Source organism: Bos indicus x Bos taurus, chromosome 9, assembly GCF_003369695.1.
Source record: "Bos indicus x Bos taurus breed Angus x Brahman F1 hybrid chromosome 9, Bos_hybrid_MaternalHap_v2.0, whole genome shotgun sequence".
Lineage (NCBI taxonomy): Eukaryota > Metazoa > Chordata > Mammalia > Artiodactyla > Bovidae > Bos > Bos indicus x Bos taurus.
This window is the reverse complement of record NC_040084.1, coordinates 33,514,100-33,537,804: the sequence shown is the minus strand read 5'-3', so window position 1 is coordinate 33,537,804 and position 23,705 is coordinate 33,514,100. Positions and strand designations below refer to the sequence as shown.

Sequence of the window (23,705 nt, the reverse complement as noted above, 5' to 3'; positions counted from 1 at the left end):
TGACCAGTGCCCTCTTAAGAAGAGACACACACAAGGAGAACACATGAGACCACAGAGCCAGACTGGAGCGATGCATGTACAAACCAAGGAAAGCCAAGGATTGTGGCCCATCACCGAAAGCTGAGAAGAGGCAAGGAAGGATGCTTCCCTAGAATCCATCCTGCCAAGACCTTGACTTAAGACTTCCAGTCTCCAGAACTGTGAGAGAATATATATCTGTTGTTTTAAGCCACCTAGCTGGTGGTACTTTGTTCTGGCTGCCCTGGGAAACTCATGCAATCTACTCAGCTCCCAAGTGCATGCACTTTGCACTAAGACCACCAGTACACCATGAGCAAATACACACAAATGTCCTGACCGAAGAAGTTACTCTGAGATACTATGAGATCTTCTGAGATAGATGACACTTTATATTATTCTACAGTCCCTCTCCTGAGAGTAGAGACTTGGGGGCAAGGAAATGCAGAGTATTTACGGAGCTATGCACTAAACATGTTACTTAGGGGAATACACTGCAGTGCTCCTAGCAAGGCTATGGTTTGGCCTGGTTGGTGAACATAACTACAGTCATAGACCACCAAGACAGTTCTACAGGTCAGAATGTACTTCACTCTGCATTTTGTTTTTAAAAAGTACCAGACATTTCAAGAAGTTTTCAGTTAGAAATAAGCAAACATAATTCTCTAGTGTGAGCAGGAAATTTTTTTAAGGTTATGGGAATGCCAGAGCAAGATGAAGCAAAAATAGATCTAAAGCTCAAGTTGCCAGGACTATAATTATGGAAGTGACTTTTGTCCTTGGAGCTTCTTAAAAGATGGTTTCATAGTCCCGTGAGGGGAGTGTCTGTGGAATTTGGAATTCTCTCCTCAAGCTGGCACGAAATCAGCTCATCTGAGCCAGTTATGATTCACAGAGCTCCCCATACTGGCCGGATCTGAGGTTGCATATGTTCATCAGGTTTTCATCGAAGGCACAATTTTAGTCCCTGGGAACACACTACAAACTGTAACCTTGAAAATGGAGAGAGAATCCTGGGTTGCCTGTACACAACAGACCATTTCGGGTCTTGACTTGACTTTACCTTCTGAAATATACCAGCTCATTGTCAGTTCTCACTAGATCTTATTCATCTTTCTAAAACAAATCAGTCTCAGAAATTTATATACATACCATCATCTAACATCAAACATCAATTTAGCTTCTTAAACAGAATCGATATCAAGTAAATATTAGGTGCATGCTCAAAAGACTGAGTTGTTTCCACTGACAAGCTGTTGCAGATTTCTGAGAAGAATGACTATCTGCCTTGTAACTGAATGCCAAGGCTGACCACTAGGAATTGTGCAAAGAATGTAATGAGGCATGCAAGACCCTTAAACTAAAGATCCCTTATGTTTACTTATAAATACACATTCATAAATATTGTTAATTTTGATCTAATAATACCTTACAATCAACTGCTTAGGTCTTTGTAATTTACAAAGCACTTTTGTAAACAGACATACCTGATTTCAAGGATATAGTACATAAGTCTGCTTCCATTATCATCAGATTTTTCCCACTGTATTGAATTTTTACTCCCTTCTAATAATTTTGGAATCCCTGGTTTACTTGGGAGTCCAGCTTTGGAAACAAAAGAAAATTTGATTGATATGTTAGAAGTATAAAATATTCTGCATAACATCTTTCTATAGACAACATTTACTAAGAGAAAAGCCAAATACATTAAAGAAATATTCATAAATACGTTCATATGAGTGCATATGTTTAATTGAGTACGTGAAGATTTTTATTAGTGACGGATTAGATAGATTTATGATAGGAGTAACAATAGATCTTCAGAGAAGGTGATGGCACCCCACTCCAGTACTCTTGCCTGGAAAATCCCATGGATGGAGGAGCCTGGTAGGCTGCAGTCCATGGGGTCGCGAAGAGTCGGACACGACTGAGCGACTTCACTTTCACTTTCCACTTTCATGCATTGGAGAAGGAAATGGCAACCCACTCCAGTGTTCTTGCCTGGAGAATCCCGGGGATGGGGGAGCCTAGTGGGCTGCCGTCTATGGGGTTGCACAGAGTCAGACACGACTGAAGTGACTTAGCAGCAGCAACAATAGATCTTAGCCTGACACAAAATAAGTGATGCAAGTAAAAAAGATGATTGTAAGATTTGGAGCATTTTCCACTGATTCTTACAGGGATCAACTTGGAGTTATGGTATAGCTGTTAAAACACTGGTTAATTTAATATACTTGTTAGATTTTTTATTTTTAACATCTGGTTGTAGTAGTCTATACGTAAATATTTGAACACCCAGTGACACTGTTTTCATTTACTTCTTACTACAAAATACCATAGCTAGACAGAAAATCAGAATAATGAAAGGTGAAATAATTTTTCCCAGTTTAGGATCCTGCAAAACCAGAAGAGTATTATCTCATTACTGCCTGTAAGAAACCCCTACCCCTTCTCAATTTCTTCAGTCAGTCTCTAAAGATAGTCATTTACTCTTTTAAGAAAAATCTCAACCTCTAGGATTAGTAAAGTAAGCGATGAGAAAAGAATTGAGAAATGTCCAGAGTTTCCCAAGTGTTGACTATGTTAGTACTCACCTTTAGTCTTAAAACTTCCCGGAAGCGAGGTGCTGTTTGCTCCTGTCCTGTACACCACCACTGCTCGGACGTTATAGGACGCGTAAGGCTGTAGGTCTGTGATGTTACAGACATAAGCAGGACCTTGGCTGCACGAAGCTTTAACATGGTAAAACTCACTGTGCTTCCACTAGGAAAAGAAGTCTCAATTAACATTTTTGTTTCTTTAAGAAAAACTTCTTAAACATAGAAATTCAAAAGCCTATAGCAAGCATTAAAGCTTAAAGTTTATACTAAAATAAGAACTTCTTTATTATTGCAAGGTCCCAGATAGTATTCCCTTCCACCAACAGCAATTTTATTTTTTATGACAAGCTGTAAGTTACTTGAACAATGGTCCCGAGGATAAGTCCAAGGTGAGATGTGCACCTCTGACTGTTTATCATCGGGAGGATTATTTGGCTTCTCGGTATCCCTAATCATAGGCTTCTTTATCAAATCAGGATGGCTAAGGATGCAAATTCATAGCTGAAGGGAAATGATGGATTAAAACTGTGATATTTTCAAGTGCACACATTTGCTGATTTCAAAGTAGTAATATTTTCACAATATTTCACATTCTGAAGAGGTCCACAGTGACTTATAAGTGAAAACATTTAATTTTTCCTCCCCACACCCTCTTCAGGCATCTAAGCAACATTCCTTATTTTTCTACATAGGAAGCCTAGTTCCCTAAAAGAAGGAAATCTTTGCCTATTGTCACTCAATCACTAAGTAGCAAGGTTAGAAGTTAAATATAGGAAATGTTACTTTCATTTCACTGGGTCTGTAATTATAGCTATATTAAAATTTTTTCTCTGAAGCACTGCTTTTAAAGAATCTGTGTGTTTTTAAATATCTGTGTATTTTAAATAAGATACAAGATCCTTAATATCTTATATGAAAACGATGACTTTTTTCAACACACAAATAGGAGAAGACAGAGGATACGGCATTCTGTCAAGGGTTCTTCATGTATTTTCCCCAGTACAGTTTCCTAAGAAGATCAGTTTCCATAAATAAACCTTACTTTACATCTCCTTTTTCATTTAGCATTCACAAGGTCATGCCATTTCATTGGATGGGCACTTTATATTAGTTTTCTATTCAGTTAGAAATAATTCAGTATAGCCCCTTCAGGAAGTAGATCACCTTATTACAGAAAGAAAGAGGAACAGAAGGAACGAAAAGAAAAACCAGAAATGCTGATGTCAGAGACATTTCCTGTTAGACTCCTAAGTGTCTCAGTCTCACTGATTCATATAGCCTAATGAAATAATGCAGATGCAGAATAATATTTATTCTGAACCTTCTGAGGGGGGTGAGGGGGAAGGAGGAAGGGAGATGTTGAGTCCTGGCTGAAAAATTTTAGCCCTTTTTGGTCCTGCCTCCTTAATGCCTCCTTCAGTGAGTAGTCTAGATGGCCCAATATCCCACACCACTCAGAAATCATAAGAACTCCTTGGAATGTCAGGGAGATATTTGGCCAAGGGTTTTGCTAGAAAACTGTAGAGTATTGACCTCACCACAGCAATGAATGTTCTGGGCCGATCACTAACTTGTAGAGATGCCATGGGCTACCCCAGTAAACCTCAAGGGAGTTGGGATCTTCATTCATCATAGGCCAACAAGTGCAGGGGGGAAGGCTACCAGAGAGGATTTCCAAATTATTGAGCAAGGGTGTGAGGGAAATGGTGCAGACTATGTCTCAGAGACAGAAATTTCGGAAATGTCCAGTTCTGGTAGGGATTCCCCTGGACAGCTAAAAAAAGACAATTTTAATGAATTTTCATGAAAAAAATTTACCAAAGCAAAATTATTTATTCCTCCTCAATCTTAAATTGAATGTGTTCTTTTTCTGTGCATTATTATAATAAAGCATCTATGAAATCTAAAGACCAAGATAAAAGGTTAGCCCTTGTGCTCTAAGACTCTCATTTTTCCATGTAAGGAAAAGATGAAGACTGGAAGTTTATCTTTTTCTCCCTTTTCAGAAAGGAGAAGGGCGGAGGTGGAAAGGAACAAAAAAGATTAATTAAAATATGCATATTCACCTTTGCCACTCACCCCTCAGAGTTTCCGTGTGGAGTTACAAGACTATTTCTAACTTCCTACCATGATAAGGTAGGTTCAACTTGCTCAAAAGAAATAGACCTTCCAACTAGATGGCATCACCAACCCTCTCAGAACACAGCCTTCTACATTAGTACTTGTAGGTGATCATGCACGTAGAAGTTACCATCTTACATTTTCAGCTTCATGGTTTCTCAAGCGGTCTATCTAAAAACCTGTTCTGAGCAAGGGTAGAGGAGGTCTTGACACAAAAGCATCATATGAAACTCATGAGGACAGAACCAGGTGGCCCCTGTCTGCTGCCCCTCTCCTAAACTTTAAGAAGTGGGGTGGGTGGTGATGACTCATGTTCCTTCTGCAGAGGGACTAAGGAAAGCCTCTGTACCGATGAGTCAGCAATGAGGCAGAGGGTCCTCCCCTGCCCAGCTGTGATTCTGACTCATTGGGCCACCTGCCTGAGTGTCTAGCCTCTCATCAGTAACACGAGAGGCTGGAATCACCTCTAAGGTCCTTCGTCAGTTCACACCTTTGATATGGGAAATGAACTTTACATCCCTCCCCTTGACTTCAAGCTGAACCGCATTCAGTTCAGTGCAGTTCAGTCGCTCAGTCGTGTCCAACTCTGCGTCCCCATGAATCACAGCACGCCAGGCCTCCCTGTCCATCACCAACTCCTGGAGTTCACTTAAACTCATGTCCATCAAGTCGGTGATGCCATCCAGCCATCTCATCCTCAGTCATCCCCTTCTCCTCCTGCCCCCAATCCGTCCCAGCATCAAGATTTTTCCAATGAGTCAACTCTTCTCATGAGGTGGCCAAAGTATTGGAGTTTCAGCTTTAGCATCAGTCCTTCCAAAGAACACCCAGGACTGATCTCCTTCAGAATGGACTGGTTGGATCTCCCTGCAGTCCAAGGGACTCTCATGGGTCTTCTCCAACACCACAGTTCAAAGGCATCAATTCTTTGGCGCTCAGCTTTCTTCCCAGTCCAACTCTCACATCCATACATGACCACTGAAAAAACTATAGCCTTGACTAGACAGACCTTTGTTGGCAAAGTAATGTCTCTTACTTAAATAGATGTCCCCCAAAAAGATGATCCTTCAATTTCTCCAATTTAAAACTGAATTTTTATGAAATGACTATTTTCTAAATAGGTAACAAATCATCATAAACATGCTCAATGGAAAAAATCAAATTAAACTATGGTCTTGGTCTTATCAACTTAATACTTAGAGCAACTTATCACTGCTGTTTCTTATTTTTCATAGTTTTTATCTAAAAGTACAAAGATTCTAAAAGTACAAGACTCTAAAAAATATTTTATATAGTAAAATTTTAAAACCTCTGGGGAGCAACTTCATTTTTTAAAAAAATGAAGTCATGACCATATTGATTTGTTTTTACAAAACACTCCTAACCAGTCTTTATAAACACGGACACACAAATATATAGTAGTGAAAAATGCAATGTCACAATTATAAAAACTCAATAATCTATTAAGTATGTCAATATAAAAATCAGTGTAGATTTTCCTTAGAAGTGAATTAATTAGATTAATTGATGCTTAAATTCAGTGGATCTCTTTACATTGGTTAATGCATGAAGATTTTTGAATGAAGAACTATTTAAAGTTTTCAAGCCAAGATCCAACTACTTTACAATAAACTAGTTTATCACTTACTTCTTTCCTGTTGCTATACAGTCCTTAAATGGTTGAAAGAACATTTATAAACAGATTTTAGGTTTATGCTTGTTCAGTTTTTTCCATTTTTTTTTCCATAGAATAAAACAAATTGCTACGGACTTCAAACCAGAGAACCATGCTGATAACATCTAAAGTAAGTAAAACATTATGAAACCAGTAAACCGTAATTTATACTCTTTTATGTGGAGCCTTTTAAGAGCAAATTAATCTCTCTGGGAATTTTTTCCATCAGAAATCAGTCTAGATAGCTTACCACATCCACCTGGAAAATCTGAACCAATGAATGTCGTCAAATATATCACTCATTTAATACAAGTGAATGCCCTCAAGATATTTTTTGGAAAAGCCTTTTGATTTATTCTGTAGCATAAAACAAAGATTTGCATTAAAAGGGTACGTTGAGATGTACCTTTTGGAGTTCAAACCAAAATCTGATGGGGTGAACATTTGATGGAGCCTTCCAATGTAACTGCAAACTAGTGTTCTCTGGAAGAAAGGCGTAAGGTTTCTCTGGCGAGTCAAATGTTTCCACACTGACAGGGTGACTCTCCGCACACCACATTTCCTCGGCATGGCAGGCCAGAACCTTTTAGTAAAAGAGAACAATTGCTTAACCTTTCTCGAACCTTGCTCTCGAGAGTGGTAATTAAAGTACCCAATCCACTGGCCGTACCTTTAACACATAGAGTTTTCTACCAGACAGTCTAGTAACGAGGAGAGAGAGACTTCCATCTGGATATTCACTTTGCCTTAGTGGAATCTCTGGAATGGGAGCCAGATGAGAGATTGCCACCTGATAGCGGACGGACTCTCTTGGTCCATTTGGCTTGTGAGATTCCCGCCAGGATATAACGAGGCTGGTGTCTGACTGCACGGTTGTGTTAATGAGCCAAACTGCCTCTGGTACTGAAATAAATAGCAGTGCACAATAAAGGATGTTGCAACAGCATTGCAAGATGGAAAGAAGTCATAGGGTCTTGGTTGAGGAATAAGCGTATCATGTGAGCAGAATGAATGACAGATGTTCCAAGGGAAAGCCAGCCTCTTATATAACGGTAAGCTACCAGGCTGCCTGAAAGGCTCTCGCTTATTTTTGACTAATGACTAAATCATTCTCTGACTCCAGCTCAAGGATCTGGCCAATGCTGGTGAGTTTTGTGAACGCCATCGGAGACATGTGAAAGAAATGGCATTTCCTCATCATAATCGTCACCTCTTACAACACATTTTCAGACTCTAAATCCATTTTTTTAAGGCAATGAGGTTCCATGACTTTGTATCTCAGTAGCCCTTGGTAAAATTCACATAGATCTATGGCTGATTCATGTTGAGGTTTGACAGAAAACAACAAAATTCTGTAAAGCAACTAAATTAAAACTTCAATTAAAAAATAAACAAAAATTTTAAAATTCACATAGAGAAAAAGTTTGACTTTCCTGGGTCTCACCACGTGTACAGAGGTCTGTAAACATACAGGAAGAGAGTGACACTGTGTGGTGAGACCAAAGAATGTGTTTCCAGTAACACAGAATTGGTTATGATGTTTTGCTATATAGTTGCTTTTCATTTCGATGGAATGTTATCCATCATCTTCTGGTGTTAGAGAGGAAGGATGTCATCAGAATATTCTTCTACAAACACATTTTTCTTACTAAGTTTAAAAAAACTCACATAAGAAAGATTTCTTAACATCCAGATAAAAACCGAATATAAGCTCATACATCACATTAATTGCAAAATCCCACTCTAGAAACCCACACCATGCCCATAACTCACCTCCACTTTTAGTTTTTCCCCAAATCTCTTTTCCCAGAGGTATTTGTTCCAAAGGATCTGAATAATAATTCTTTACAGCTATCTGTATCATATATGTTGAAAATGGTTGTAAACCTTCAATAAGGGCTATACTCCCCTGAAATTCCTGTAATTAATTTTAAAAAATCAATATCTTATTCTTATTTTTTGTACAAATGGGGAGAAATTATTTAATCAAAGAGAGAAAAAGGAAAAGACTCATATTTTTTAATTTATTTTTAAATCTTGGATCATGACTGACGGTCTTCATTGTCCTAATCTGCCCAGACCTGAGTTGTTTAATGTTTCCAGGAATAAATGCCAAATGATTGGCAGCCCTCAGTCAATTGTGACTTAATTATTTCATGTAGGATGTTAAATTCCCAGAGGACAAAACTGTCTTATTAGCGTTGCATTAGAAATTCAGCAGGAAGGTATTGTGAGAATGTGACACATAAGTTAATACAGTAAGCTACGTTACCTAATCATTCTTAGAAATAAAACTTAAGAAACTGAAAAGGCTCTCCTTAAACCAATGGTTCTCAATTTTGGTTATACTTTGGAATCATCTGGGGAACTCTAAGAAAACACTGAGGCCTGGGTCCCACCCCTAGAGATCTGATCACATTAGTCTTAGGTGAAGCATGTGCTCAGAGACTTTACAAACTCCAGTGAACCATCAAGGTTGAGAACCACTCACTGCCTTTGATCCTTATTAATCACTGTGAAGCCAAAATGATAGATTAGCTCTAATAAGAGAAATTCCAATGCCAGTCTTAGTCAGCCAAATGATTAATCTCTCTCTGAAACAACTCCTTTTAGAAATGTGTAAAGAAGATTAAAATAGACAAAATTCAAAAATAAATAATGTATTTTTTTTAAATAGACAAATGAAGTAACAAGAATCAGATGTACTTTCTGTCAAAGAGTACAGTGCTTGTTACCTCCAATAGATGATGGTCAATTTCACCTTTTGACTTGATCAAAATATAAGTACAAAGAAAAATACTAGAAATACATGATTCCATCACATGGAATTGGAACATTGGTGATGGAATCACTGGGTTCCATCATTGATCAGTGATGGAATGAATTGTGTCCATTCTTTCATTCAAGAAATACCTAGTAAATGCCTATACAATGGCAAGTATTATGCTAGGAATACAATGATGGATCAAAAGGTGAGTGAGTGAGTGAAGTCGCTCTGTCTTGTCGGACTCTTTGCGACCCTGTGGACTGTAGCCCACCAGGCTCCTCTGTCCATGGGATTCTCCAGGCAAGAGTAGTGGAGTGGGTTGCCATTTCCTTCTCCAGGGGATCTTCCCAACCCAGGGATCAAACCCAGGTCTCCAGATGCTTTAAACTCTGAGCCACCAGGGAAGCCTGGATAAAAAGGTAGTCCCTGCCTAAACGCACATTTCACAACATATAGAAAATAAAAATATAATGTACAATTTGTATACTAGCTATATACGAGGTACACAATAATGTTCTTTCTGTCCAATTTACTTCTTACCCTTCCATCTGTTGGGATGGCCACAAAAACAGGTCTCTATCAATTTCTGCATATAATTATATAAAATTAGAGAGCCAACAAACCCAGCTCTTTTAGGACACTCAGGGAACGGTTACTATAAGGCAATCTACCATTGGTTAGAGTTAATGTACTTCCTTAGAGCTTAACTTACTCCTAGGCAAGAGACTAGAATCCAGAATGGTTTGATGATTCAGCTCTAAAAATCAGAGTAATAGCATATTTCAGAACATTATGCAGAAAATACTTCAGCTGAGGATTTTATATCAAAATAGGGCACCTTGGGAAAAGACAAGACAACTGGCTTCAGCCTTACCAGCATTTTCTCTCTCAGTTCAGAGCTGTTCTTCATGTCAATTACTTCTTTGTAATAAACCAGGTATGTGGGAGTGGGACTGATGATGCCATCCCATGTGAGTTTTGTCCGGGCAGGTGGCAATCTGATTGTGAGGCTGGTGTTAGTGGTGTTAAGTATAGTTGGCTCTGCAATATCAGAAGCTAGAGACAGAAATGCTCTATCTAAAATAATAATAAAAATGATTAAACATATACACACATGGATAAGAGAGAAATAGCAGATTTATCTAACATCAAGGATAATGTCGCATTTCATTTTTATTTAACTGATAAGGTATGATATATTAGAGTGTTGGAAATGTTATTCTGGACAGGAAGACACTTTTTTTTCCCATGTATTTTGAAGATGATAAACGCCTGGGGGAAAGAGCAAAGTAACTGGTAATTGCTTACAATTTCCAGCAGATGGAGCTAAAGTACGCTTAATCATGTACCTGCTGCTGCTTAGTCACTTCAGATGTGTCCGACTGCGCGACCCTATGGCTTGTAGCTCGCCAGACTCCTCTGTCCATGGGATTTTCCAGGCAAGAGTACTGGAGTGGGTTGCCACGCCCTTCTCCAGGGGATCTTCCCAACCCAGGGATCGAACCTGGGTCTCCTGCATTACAGGTAGATTCTTTACCACTGAGCCTCCAGGGAATCCCTAATTATGTACCTAGACAGTAGCAAAATGGACCCTTTTTTATTTGAATAAAGCAATGAGAGTATTCTATCAATCACATTTTTCAGTGCACTCCTAGGATGAAAACTGGTGTCACCTTTAGGACTTTGATTCTACAGATATGCCTGTGTGCTCAACCTCAACCAGATATTGCACGTGCCTTTTGAATCTCTTAATGAATTATTTACCAAAATATACATTCAGCTTATTTATGAATTCTCCCATTTTTCATACTGTATAACTTACATATTTTATAACTGAATACATTTAAGCAAGGAGAGTTTCTTTTATTCATTTCTGTCTGTCTCTAAGAGGGAATGATACTGAATTTAGAATGACATTGTGACTTTAATGGAAGAGAGAACTTGAGAAAACCACTTTAGATTTGAATGTCACCCATAAGGCTATATGATGCTGTTTTTGTTTTTGGTTGGTTGGTTTTTATATTTCAAACATTTTTTATTATGACTCTCAGCAAGAAATATAGTCAGTTCCACCATAATATGATACTGCTGCCATTAAGTCACTTCAGTCGTGTCCGACTCTGTGCAACCCCATCCCTAGGATTCTCCAGGCAAGAACACTGGAGTGGGTTGCCATTTCCTTCTCCAATGCATGAAAGTGAAAAATGAAAGTGAAGTCGCTCAGTCGTGTCTGACTCTTAGCAACCCCATGGACTGCAGCCTACCAGGCTCCTCCATCCATGGGATTTTCCAGGCAAGAGTACTGGAGTGGGGTGCTACTGCCTTCTCCGCTTCGTGGGTCTAGCCCGGATAATTTGATACATACATTCCTAAAAGTCATTGCATTAAACAAAATCCAGAAGGTTTGTGGGGAAAATAGATTTAGGAGCACAACACTAGAAAACTTCATGAGTGACACATGAAATAAGCAAGATGGAAACAATAAAAATAGTAGCACACATGTACACACGTTAAATAGTTGACATATATAATACTATAATACATAAGTCACTTCACCTTGAAAAAGACCTGAAATTAAATGCAAAGCTTTCTGACACCACTGGGAAGTCTAAAATACCATCAGGGGAGACACAAGACAAAAAGAAGGGAAGTTATGTGATTGAGAAGAGAAAGAGAACAGAGAGATTGACAGGCCAAGGATTTCCCACATCTAAAGTGGTCTGCCACAGCCCAAGCCACGAGTACACATAGAGATAAACTGTGACCCAGGCAAATAGCGATTGCTGTGTGCACCAAACCCTGACCATTTGGAGCAATGCTGAGAGCACAGTGATGAGCCGGAAGGACTGCCCTGGAGGAGGAGACATTATGAGATTTTCCTGACCCTAAACTGGGAGAACAAGCTTATAAAAAAATGTGACTTTCCTACCTGGAAAAGGCTGTAGAACTGAACTGTAAACCAAAATATGTTTACTCCTTGGGGCTTCCACCTGGGAAAGGATGGCCCCATTGCTTTTCTTTGCTTGATAAATCTGTGTGCTGTCCTCTACTTTGGAGATCCAATATAGAAATTCTCCATCCACAGTCAAGCTAACAAGCATTTTTCCTGCTGATGAAAAACATAAGTGAAAGAAAGAACGTAAAGAACACAATACATAGCTGACATTTTCTGCTCTAAGCAATATATGAAAATCTTTTTTCTGATCAATTTTGAAAGTATTATTTCAGTATAAAAAATAATTTTATTTTGAGTTTTTAGCCTAAGCATTTTCCAGATATTTTCTCATCGTAGTGCCATATCAAGCCAACTTGCCATATCAAGCCCTATCAAAGCAAATACTATTATTATTAGTCTAATTTTGTAATTAGGAAACTGAGGCTTGGAGGGGAAATAATCCCCTCAAGGCTACAAAGTTATCCAAGGGCAGAACCAGTATTTAAAACTCACTTGTGGATCATCGAAAAAGCAAGAGAGTTCCAGAAAAACATCTATTTCTGCTTTATTGACTATGCCAAAGCCTTTGACTGTGTCAATCACAAGAAACTGTGGGAAATTCTGAAAGAGATGGGAATACCAGACCACCTGACCTGCCTCATGAGAAACCTGTATGCAGGTCAGGAAGTAACAGTTAGAACTGGACATGGAACAACAGATTGGTTCCAAATAGGAAAAGGAGTACATCAAGGCTGTATATTGTCACCTTGCTTATTTAACTTCTATGCAGAGTACATCATGAGAAATGCTGGACTGGAAGAAACACAAGCTGGAATCAAGATTGCCAGGAGAAATATCAATCACCTCAGATATGCAGATGACACCACCCTTATGGCAGAAAGTGAAGAGGAACTCAAAAGCCTCTTGATGAAAGTGAAAGTGGAGAGTGAAAAAGTTGGCTTAAAGCTCAACATTCAGAAAACGAAGATCATGGCATCTGGTCCCATCACTTCATGGGAAATAGATGGGGAAACAGTGGAAACAGTGTCAGACTTTATTTTGGGGGGCTCCAAAATCACTACAGATGGTGACTGCAGCCATGAAATTAAAAGATGCTTACTCCTTGGAAGGAAAGTTATGACCAACCTAGATAACATATTGAAAAGCAGAGATATTACTTTGCCAACAGAGGTCCATCTAGTCAAGGCTATTGTTTTTCCAGTGGTCATGTATGGATGTGAGAGCTGGACTGTGAAGAAAGCTGAGTGCCGAAGAATTGATGCTTTTGAACTGTGGTGTTGGAGAGGACTCTTGACAGACCCTTGGACTGCAAGGAGATCCAACCAGTCCATGCTAAAGGAGATCAGTCCTGGGTGTTCATTGGAAGGACTGATGCTGAAGCTGAAACTCCAATATTTTGGCCACCTCATGGGAAGAGTTGACTCATTGGAAAAGACTCTGATGCTGGGAGGGATTAGGGGCAGGAGGAGAAGGGGACGACAGAGGATGAGATGGCTGGATGGCATCACCGACTTGATGGACATGAGTTTGAGTGAACTCCGGGAGTTGGTGATGGACAGGGAGGCCTGGCGTGCTGCGATTCATGGGGTCGCAAAGAGTGGGACATGACTGAGTGACTGAACTGAACTGTGTCATTTCACATCAAACAACACTGACTGAAGGGAGGTAAGAGAAGAGGCTCAGGACTCAATGCCTTGCTCAATATTTTTATCAATAATTGAGAATGAATGCAGAACAAACATATTTATCAAGTTTGCAGATATTACATGAATCATACTGTTGCTAGTGCATTCAGTGTTTGGCTTACCAATCAAAAATATCACAGCAGAATCATGAAATGGATGGAAATTTAATAGCATTTAATTTAATAACAAATAAAACATCCTAAATTCAAGGTTAAAATTAAGTCTGTAAATTAGGAATGAAAGAAATCTGGCTTAATAATCATTAAAACATAAAGAAGGCCATGAGTTCTTCAAATGGCAGGCAGCTCAAAGGCCTAATGTCACTTTCAGCTGCAGCAAAAAGAAGACCTGGGTAGTCAGAGGTCCTCTGCGCTGACCAAAACACATTCAAAGTTCAGTGAGTTATTATGGGGCAACATTTAAGAGGATTAAGCAGCTAGAGTAAAATCTCAGGAGGGTGACCAGGGCAAAGAAAGATCTAGAAGCCACACTGCCTAAGGAGTATTTATAGATACTTGAATTTTTTCCTCTAAAGGAACTGCTTAGCATGGGCTATGACAGCTGTTTGTACAGTTAAGTGGCTATCATGTGGAAAGTGACTGACTTATTCTTTGTAAATTTAAAGGTCAGAATTCAGGTCAGTGAATAGAGGAATGGGAGAAAACTTTGGTTAAACATAAGAAAAATATATAATATTTAGAATTGCACAAAAATTAAACAGATCTCTTTATAAGGTAGTAAATGCTTTATAAAAAAGAGCTCAAGGCTGTTTTTGTAAAGGAGATTCCTTCCAATATTATGTCAGCTAAATGATCTCTAAAGTCATTCTAATTTTCCAGTTTTGGGATTATGGCTTTCAATTGTGGCTTCATGAAAGACTGACTAGTTCTATAAGATAAAGGCCCGTTAGATAATTCTTGTGTATCAGATGATAAGGAAAGTTATTCTGACACTTGTTTAAATGGTCAGGAAGACTTTAATCAAGGCTGTTGTAATATTGCAATGGGGAGGGAGATGTGCACAATTCAAATACAACAATGATGACTGGGAGCAGTGGCCAGCAAGGAGGGGAAGCATCAAGGGGCCGGGGCGGGGAATTCCTGCTAAACTGGCCCACTAGGATTTTTGCTAAAGGCAAGCCAAGAACATCAACAGTGGGGGATAAAGAATTGAGTCAGATACTGAGTGGGAGGTATTCTCTCTAAACTGATTTGGCAGGCTTCTTGGACTCAGCAAGGATGGACGTGCTAGGTCAAGTGTGAGGCTTAGTTTATTCACACTCCTCACAAGAGTGGAACTGAAGTTTAATCAGGGACTTCCCTGGTGGTCCGGTGGTTAAGATCCTGGACTCCATGCTCTACAGCATGAAGCACTGGCTGGACTCCTGGTGCAGGAATTAAGGTCCAGCAGGTCACGAGGCACAGATGAAAAAAAGGAATTAAAGTTTGACCAAGGAGTCTTTATATCTTTGTGAGTCTTTGTGAGTGTCTTTGTGAATCTTTTGTCACAGACTCAACAGAAGTAGTTATCCTCCTAGTAAGAGAAGTTCAAAACATTATCTCTAATCTGAAGCCCACTGAAAGTACATTGCAATTGTTTCTAGAATGCTCTGGGGCATGTCAACAAAACCATACATTCAGTTATACCACACAGACACACACACACATTTGCAGTTTCAAAATGCCCAATAGCACTTTTGGTGATGGAAATATTTTATATCTATGCTGCCCAATACAGTAACCATTAGCCACTTAATGGGTTTTGAACATTTAAAATGTGACTAGTATGGCTGAGGAATTAAATTTAGAATTTAATTTTAATTAATTTAAACTTAAATCACCACATGTGATGAGCGATTACTATATTGGATGGTGAGGACTAGAGCCTTAAGAATATATGGGGATGTTTAGGGTATTTTTTAAAATTTTACAAGTACTCCTAATTAGGAGACTACCAAATGACTTTAAAATATTTCCTCCATAAGCTTGTGAATTTCAGCAAATAGACCTGTCAAATATTGACCAAGTCACACTAAATGTGGAGGCAATGAGATCATCAACATGGAAGTGAAGTACTGGTAGGAAGATCAGGGATGCTGTAGTTAAGCCCAGTTTCAAACACCAGCTCCTGTATTAATTGTAACCCTACCGACATGTGACATTACCTTTCTCAGCCTCAGTTTCCTTATCTGTAAAACGCATATATTAATATCTACTTCACTGAAGTATTTTGAAGATCAAATGCAATAATGCATTTAGTAACCTGTTTAGAATATGTAATTGAGCTCAATAAGTTGTATTAATAGTTCTGTTAACTGTAAAATGACAAGAAGAAAAAGGTTTCCTACCGGTCCAGAAAATTATGCGAATGCCTATGTACAATTTGCCTGAACACAACTTGAAGACCACAAAAACATTTGGCATGGTTTGGAGGAAATACCATCAGATAAGATCAGATCAGATCAGTCATGTCCGACTCTTTGCGACCTCATGAATCGCAGCACGCCAGGCCTCCCTGTCCATCACCAACTCCCGGAGTTCACTCAGACTCACGTCCATCAAGTCAGTGATGCCATCCAGTCATCTCATCCTCTGTCGTCCCCTTCTCCTCCTGCCCCCAATCCCTCTCAGCATCAGAGTCTTTTCCAATGAGTCAACTCTTCGCATGAGGTGGCCAAAGTACTGGAGTTTCAGCTTTAGCATCATTCTATTATTTGTATGTGTATATATATATATATATATATCCATTTGGGTATATGTTGAATGTAACCCCTTTTTAATGGGATAGGAAGGTTTCCCATCGCCAGTGAAGATCTACATACACACAAGTGTCTTACCAAGTGGAACAGGCAGGATGAAAACTTGCCAACACTGACATGCTTCTAGATCTGTTGCCCACATCTCTAGACCTTTGACAAAGTATATCTGTGGTTTCTTTAGGTCAGAGGTGTCAATAGTCATTGCTCCACTCAACTCAGATTCAGTCACGTTGCAAGAACATTGGCTTCCGTTTGGATGGTTTATGACTGGGGGTTGCAGAATTCGGTGCACAGTCTTGTTGATAATACTGTAGTAGAACATCTGAGATCCAGAATCAAAAACTTCTGTCCAATATAGGCGACTATTGGGGGAAAAAAAGACCCTCCAATTTAATCAGTTAAACCTACCATCACACATATCACTTTCTAATGAAGAGAAATCATTTCTAATGACTGTGGGAACAAATGCCACCTCTAGAGAGGACATGTCTCAGTGCTCAAAAACTTTCTGATGGAAAAGGTCACATGAAGTCCAGTATGTAGCATTTTCCAACAATTTCTCAATAAATGTGTTTACAACAAAAGCCTTGGACTATAATGGCCTTATAAGTGTGTGTTAGTCCCTCATTTGTGTCCGACTCTTTGTGGCCCCATGGACTGTAGCCTATCAGGCTCCTCCATCCAAGGAATTCTCCAGGCAACAATACTGCAGTGAATAGCCATTCCCTTGTCCAGGGGATCTTCCCAGGGATCGGACCTGTATCTTCTGAATTGCAGGTGAATTCTTTACGGTCTGAGTCACCAAGGAAGCCTTAATGATCTTAGGTATTGTATTAAATGGTTCGTTAAAGGCTCTAAATATGAAATACATTTGCATACTTTGCATCAACACCATCGCCATTCCTCTCTTAAGTTTGTTTCTACTTCTTAATACTAGTTACCAATCTAGTTTCAAGACAGACTATAACCATGGTAATGGCACAAACATAAGCAGCCTGAAAAACTTCCCTTCGGGTGCTGAATGGAGGTCTTAAAATTCATCTAATGAAGACATTAATTAAAGACAAATGAGCCCAGAATATCATTTACTGTGCAAAACAAACTGCCTATCTCCTGCTCATTTCCTACCACTGTCTCAATCCCCTTCCCGTCCTTACCAACTGGGGGTATTTATTAAATTCACTGGATTAAAAATACACTCCAGTTTCCTGCTGGTAGTTCTCAGTATGGATTAATTTTATATATTGGTGGTTATGGGCTCATTATTCATACATAGAATTACTTACTGTAAGTTAACATCAAGAACATTAAGCATCTTATTGTCCCATCATTGACTCTGATATTAAACCAAAGATATCACATTAAATATGTTTATGTCTATTTCATCACGATAGAAACAGATACACTTCACATACCTTAAAAAAGGATACACAGAAAAAGAAGTTATTGTTGAATTTCTGTTGCAAACTTTCAGCTTCCTGGGATATTTCACCTTGTTCTCAAGATCCATATCAAATATTTGCATTCTGTTCTGTGATTCTTTCAGCACAAAGTAGAGGTGCCTTGAAATCCAGTCAATTGTAATAAATGTGATATTGAAAACCAGTGCATCTCTGAAAATCTTAACAACAGGTAGTAAGCACAATCAAGAAGATAGTGGTCATTTTCCTCAAATCTGATGACTTTTTTTAAACATTCATATTACTTATTAACTGCACTTCTCTTTTGTAATATCAAATCTTGGTAACTCTGGATTGTGCACCGTTGTAACACTGGACCTCTTTTCACACGTGGTTAATTTCAATCACCATGGCTTCAACTGTAATCCACAGACCAGTGCTACAAATCTACATCTTCAGGCAAGATGGCTCATTGAGTTACTGATTCAAATATCAAACTACCTACTGAAAATCTTCAAATGAATGATCCCAGGAAACAGAGTGCATCACTCCACCCCCAAATCTCCTTTTCTCCTGCATTTTATATTATTATGGATTTCCAAGACTCACCTGAGGAACAATCTTGACAACTGTCATTCACCCTTGACTTCTTCCTCCCATTACTACCCATAGTGAATTAGTCCTATTTTAAATATCTTCCAAGTTTATCCTCTCCTCTCTCACTCATTGTCTCTCGTTTCCTGCTTAACATTTCCCATCTGGATTTCTGTGATAGCCTCCTGACTGCCTCCGACTTAACCTTCTTTAAGGTTATTGAGACAGGTAACAAAGAGGTCTTCCTGAAACACTAGTCGATTGCATTAATAATCCACTAAATGTCTTGAACAGCTTAATGCTGGCTTTAAAATTGACACTCAACTCCTTAGCACAGTAAAGAAGGCCCATTACATTCAGGCCCCTGCCCACCTCTTCAGCTTTAACACCTGCCTTTCACTGTGCCCCCTCACCTCCATCTCCACTCCAAGTTCCTTCTACTTGTTGTGCAGTCACCAAATCATGTTCAATTCTTTTGCCACCCCATGGGCTGTAGCCCGCCAGGCTCCTCTGTCTGTGGGATTTCTCAGGCAAGAATACAGGAGTGGGTTGCCATTTCCTTCTCCAGGGGATCTTCCCAACCCAGGGATCAAACCCGTTTCCTGCACTGCAGGCGGATTCTCTACTGCTGAGCCACCAGGGAAGACCTCCTTCTATTTACAGCTCCCCAAACAGGCTGTGACTCTCTGGTTTCCCAGACTTTGCTGATCTCTCAGCCATGCCCCACTTTCACCTGATACATCATCTTTGTACCCAAGATGTCTTTCCACTCTGCCACTATCACGACCATTCCACCCTGGGTTAAGTATCCGTTCTCTGCAGTCCCATTGCATCCTGCCCTCGGCACAGCACTTACAGTCTTCTGTCTAGCCCCTCTACTAGCTAAATTCAGTGAATGCCTACCACAGGCCAGGCATTGTGCCAAGTGCCTTCCAAGGCTTAGCTCATTAATCTTCACCCTAAGATGAGGGACTATGCAACCACAGTGGTTAAAGAAACTGCTGACGGTCACAGATCTAGCATGTAATAGAGTCAGAATTAAACTCTAGCTTGTCAGATTTCAAAGCTCACCCTCTTAACCACTATGCAACCCTGTCTTCCTTATCTTAGACTAATGCAAGACTGGATTTGCTCAAAGACAGTGACTATTTTTTTTTTTTTACCTCTATCTCAGGTAACACAGTGCCTTAAACCCACTGTTTGCTAAATTAAGCCTGAATCACATTTGCCCCAAATATAACCTGAAATCATTTGTAACTAAATAATTGTACAACACCTGTCTTTTTCAGCCATTCTAATCTTAATGTCTCAACCACTGGCCAGTCATTTTAATCACAGGTTTGTGTGATAGGCAGATACTCCACTTTCGTTCAAAGGAATTACATAGCAAAATACCTCAGTGCTGGACCGGTTGTCCATCCTGAGGAGGAAGAGGGAGTCTCCCTGAGCACAGTACCCCACTGCATCATCAGCTGTGTAGCCCATGGCACCGACATCGCCTTCTGCCGAAAACGTCCATGTGACCTGATTTCGATCCATATCTAACAAAGCTATCTTGTTGTCAACAAGAGTTATGAGGTATGGAAATGGGTTAATTTCTAAAAACAAACATGTAGATAATATGTATGAGAAAAAGAACTTTAGCAAAACCCCTTGTATCAGACCATTTTGAAACCCATGAGTCTCTGGGCTCATGGATTACACCTATACCTGTTTCAGTGGAGACTGCCCAGGCACTCTAAGCCTAGGTTTATATAAGCAGGTTAGGTGATGATAAAAGTCGATTACTTTGTTTGACTTTAATTTCAGCTCAGAGATAGTACGTGGGTATCCCTGAGAATACTAAGGGTCAAAATGTTTTTAAATCACTAGAGAGAGAGTGAAGTGAAAGTCACTCAGTCATGCCTGACTCTTTGTGACCCCATGGACTGTCCATGGAATTCTCCATGCCAGAATACTGGAGTGGGTAACCATTCCCTTCTCCAGGTGATCTTCCCAACCCTAGGGATCAAACCCAGAGCTATTAGGGAAGTTCCTGATAATTAAATCACTAATTGTTATTAATATTTGATAATCAAATCAAATTTATATTATATAAAATTAATATACTATTAATACTTTTATAAAAATTAATATTGATATTTTATAATTAAATCACTAATTGTTATTAACATTTGTACAGGTTTCAGATAATAAATACCTGATGTTTTGGACTTTACTATGTCAGAAAATGGTCCAGGTCCTTTGGATGTGAAGACTCGAACCTAAAGAAAGAAAAGAATATAAAGCAGTGCCTTCAGAAGTGTCCTGAGTGACAATAATTGAGTTCTGAGACTGATAAATTATTGAATGCTTCATTTCAGAGTTATGGGATACGTTATGAATAGTTTCAGTTAGTCACATCTAAGTATACAGCAATAAACTATGAGGAAAAATATTGTCCTAAACTATGATTTCTAGGGCTTTTTTGTCCAGAAAAGTACAAAGTAATGGCACAAATCCCTATTGCAGAAGATCTAAAGTTTTTTAAAAAGGTTTTTAGCTATTTCCAAAATTAAGTTACATGGAATATTTAACAGAAACAAAACTATATAGATTATGGTAAACTTCCACTTATCATGAAATCAACATGAAGTTTCAGATAACTAAATTTCCTGTACTTTTTAAAAAGGGGATTTATGAAAAGAAAATAGTAATTAACCCTCATGTTTGAAAATGAATAGTGTGTTTCAAACCACTTTTACATAGATCATCTCCACAACTACTGAGAGTAGAAACTGGACAAAGATCCTCATCAGGGTAGGTAACCCAGCCAAAAGGACACAGGGAGGGACTGGCATGAGAACTAAGTCTTCTGAGGCCTGTGTGCATTTCTTCCCACTGCGCCACATTGCATTCCAATAGCAACATTTTTTAACAATTTTTATTAAATGTCTTTTATTATATAATAATTATTTCCACTTCCAAACCTTGCCTGTGTACTATAGCCTACGAGAAAATTGCCGTCCATAATGATGACCTGGAAAAGACAGATCCTCAAGGGTTGTCTCAATCAACAAAATATTGGTTCATTTTTATTATACCTCTATTAAATCAATTCTACTGTATTCTATTTATTACTATCTATCCCTGGTGTGTGTGTGTGTGTGTGTGTAATGTGGTGCATGTATATATACACATATTTTTATATATATCAAGCAGGCTTCACTTTTGTACTGGACTATTCAAGTAAAACTCATGCCTATGCATGTGTGTCACTTTGCAAAGTTCTGTGCTGAGATCTGAACAACTATAACCATATAGCTCAGCAGTAAAGAATCTCCCTGCCAATGCTGGAGACGTGGGAAGAGCCCCTGGAGGAGGAAATGGCAAGCCACTCCAACATTCTCGCCTGGGATATCCCATGGACAGAGAAGCCTGGTGAGATACAGTCCACAGGGTCACAAGCGAGTCGGACACAACTGTGAGGCTAAACAACATCAACAAACCATAGAGGCAAGTACACTTAACCAGAATATTTGTTTAATTGGAACACACATAATTCTTAACAAATAAGAATGTGTATTATCTCTCACTTTTATGTATAATTTTTATTAGTATATATTAACCTATTATAAAAATAATTGTTGAATTAAAATTTTATAAAAATTAAATAGATCTTCTGGAAATCACAAATCTCTAAAACTCTCCCCAAAAGGATGGAAAATAACTCTAAATATGCACAACCTTGTCACTAGTCTGATACATAATGAGGATGTAAAAATCATCAAGCCATCTACCATAAGGGGAAAGCTTTGTCATATTAAATTAAAAATGCCCAAACAGGTGGCAGTAGCTTTTTCCTTTTGACTCCTACTCTCTTTCACTTTCTTCTCTCTCAGCAGCCAGGTGAAAAATGTGAGATGTCAACTACCTAGACCCTCAGCTTTTATTTCCTTCGATAACTGGAAGTAAGGGCATCCCCACTTGCTGGATGCCTCCCAGGAATTGATGTGATGTGATGTGATGGAGAGGATTCTAGGAGCCAGACCAAACAGCACACTACTTCCCAACCACACAGCTCTGGTACCTCACCGATGCACCCAGGGACATGGCTTTTTCTTCACAGACGATGTGAAGATCGAATGAGATAATCAATATAAAAGCACCTACCGTGATACATGGCCTTTAGTGATGGAGCCAAAAATAATGATTTGTTCTGAATCTGGAAGCAAGAAAGTGTCAGGATGTCCTTTATCCTAGCTGTACCCTCTCCCTGCTTTATATTTGCTGCCCACTTGACCTCTGTGAGTACAGCATACATCAGGTTATTAACAGAGCAGACTTCTTAACCTGGTCCTTTAATCCACTCTCTGTTTACACTAAGACCCCCGTATCCCCATTTTCACTCTCGTACCTGGAAGGCAACACTGTACCCAGGACTCATGCCCTCAAGTTGAAAAGACATCACTGAGGGAGTGACACTGACAGCAATCCAGTCTTCAACTGTTTTGTTTGTGTCGTTTTGGTTGGATATTTGGTAGAAAATTTCGAATCTTGTCAACACACCATTTTCATACTGAGGCTTATTCCACCTAAATTCCACCACAACTACATTCTTGTTACGGTGTTTTTCACTTGGTAATATAAATATTCTGGGATTCTCTGGTGCTGATGGAACTGAAAAGCAGAGATACAGGGCAGAAAAGAGTATAAGGTCAACTTCTATCACTCACGATGAGGGTACGGAGCAACACAGTAATAAATATTTCTCATTCCAGACAGTTAAGGTGCATCTATCTTGTCCTTAAAGATCTTCTGGAGAGAATATGCCATAGATTTCTTCAGGAACCTATCCTGATATTTCTGCTAGTCTTCCTTTTCTCCAACCCAAATCCTGCTTACTATGATTGAGGCTCATCTTTCTAGTCTGTGTTTGTGTACATGGAAGCTGGCTAGTTCTCCTTATAAAATACAATATTTACTCTCATTCTGGAGGTGGAAATGGCAGTCTCCATTGGAAGGAAGACACTATCTCTACCTAGATTTTAGCCAGTTCAGGGTATAAAATAAAGCATATCCTGGGTCCAGGTCATCTCATCTTGAACCCTCTCTAAGAGTATGGCTTGACTGTTGCCATTTATTCTAGAGC

The 23,705-nt window shown here is 39.1% G+C and overlaps 1 protein-coding gene and 1 long non-coding RNA gene across 3 annotated transcripts in view; one reads left to right on the top strand and one right to left on the bottom strand.

Annotated features, from left to right (window-relative positions):
- Positions 1 to 23,705, bottom strand: part of ROS1 (ROS proto-oncogene 1, receptor tyrosine kinase) — a 119,478-nt gene that overhangs the window by 36,674 nt on the left and 59,099 nt on the right. The window contains exons 22-33 of one of the 2 annotated variants that reach the window (XM_027551129.1): positions 22,971 to 23,233; positions 20,775 to 20,838; positions 19,970 to 20,172; positions 17,996 to 18,201; positions 16,659 to 16,942; positions 12,111 to 12,290; positions 10,056 to 10,258; positions 8,188 to 8,332; positions 7,085 to 7,317; positions 6,821 to 6,997; positions 2,613 to 2,781; positions 1,506 to 1,623 (exon numbers count right to left, since the gene is read on the bottom strand). In XM_027551129.1, coding sequence (XP_027406930.1) covers positions 1,506 to 1,623; positions 2,613 to 2,781; positions 6,821 to 6,997; positions 7,085 to 7,317; positions 8,188 to 8,332; positions 10,056 to 10,258; positions 12,111 to 12,290; positions 16,659 to 16,942; positions 17,996 to 18,201; positions 19,970 to 20,172; positions 20,775 to 20,838; positions 22,971 to 23,233 — 2,245 coding nt within the window. The remainder of the gene's footprint in view (positions 1 to 1,505; positions 1,624 to 2,612; positions 2,782 to 6,820; positions 6,998 to 7,084; positions 7,318 to 8,187; positions 8,333 to 10,055; positions 10,259 to 12,110; positions 12,291 to 16,658; positions 16,943 to 17,995; positions 18,202 to 19,969; positions 20,173 to 20,774; positions 20,839 to 22,970; positions 23,234 to 23,705) is intronic. The other variant, XM_027551130.1, reaches the window with a different exon arrangement.
- Positions 1 to 23,705, top strand: part of LOC113898205 — a 52,738-nt gene that overhangs the window by 11,423 nt on the left and 17,610 nt on the right. The window contains exon 2 of the long non-coding RNA XR_003512575.1: positions 6,489 to 6,544. This is a non-coding gene — a long non-coding RNA (uncharacterized LOC113898205). The remainder of the gene's footprint in view (positions 1 to 6,488; positions 6,545 to 23,705) is intronic.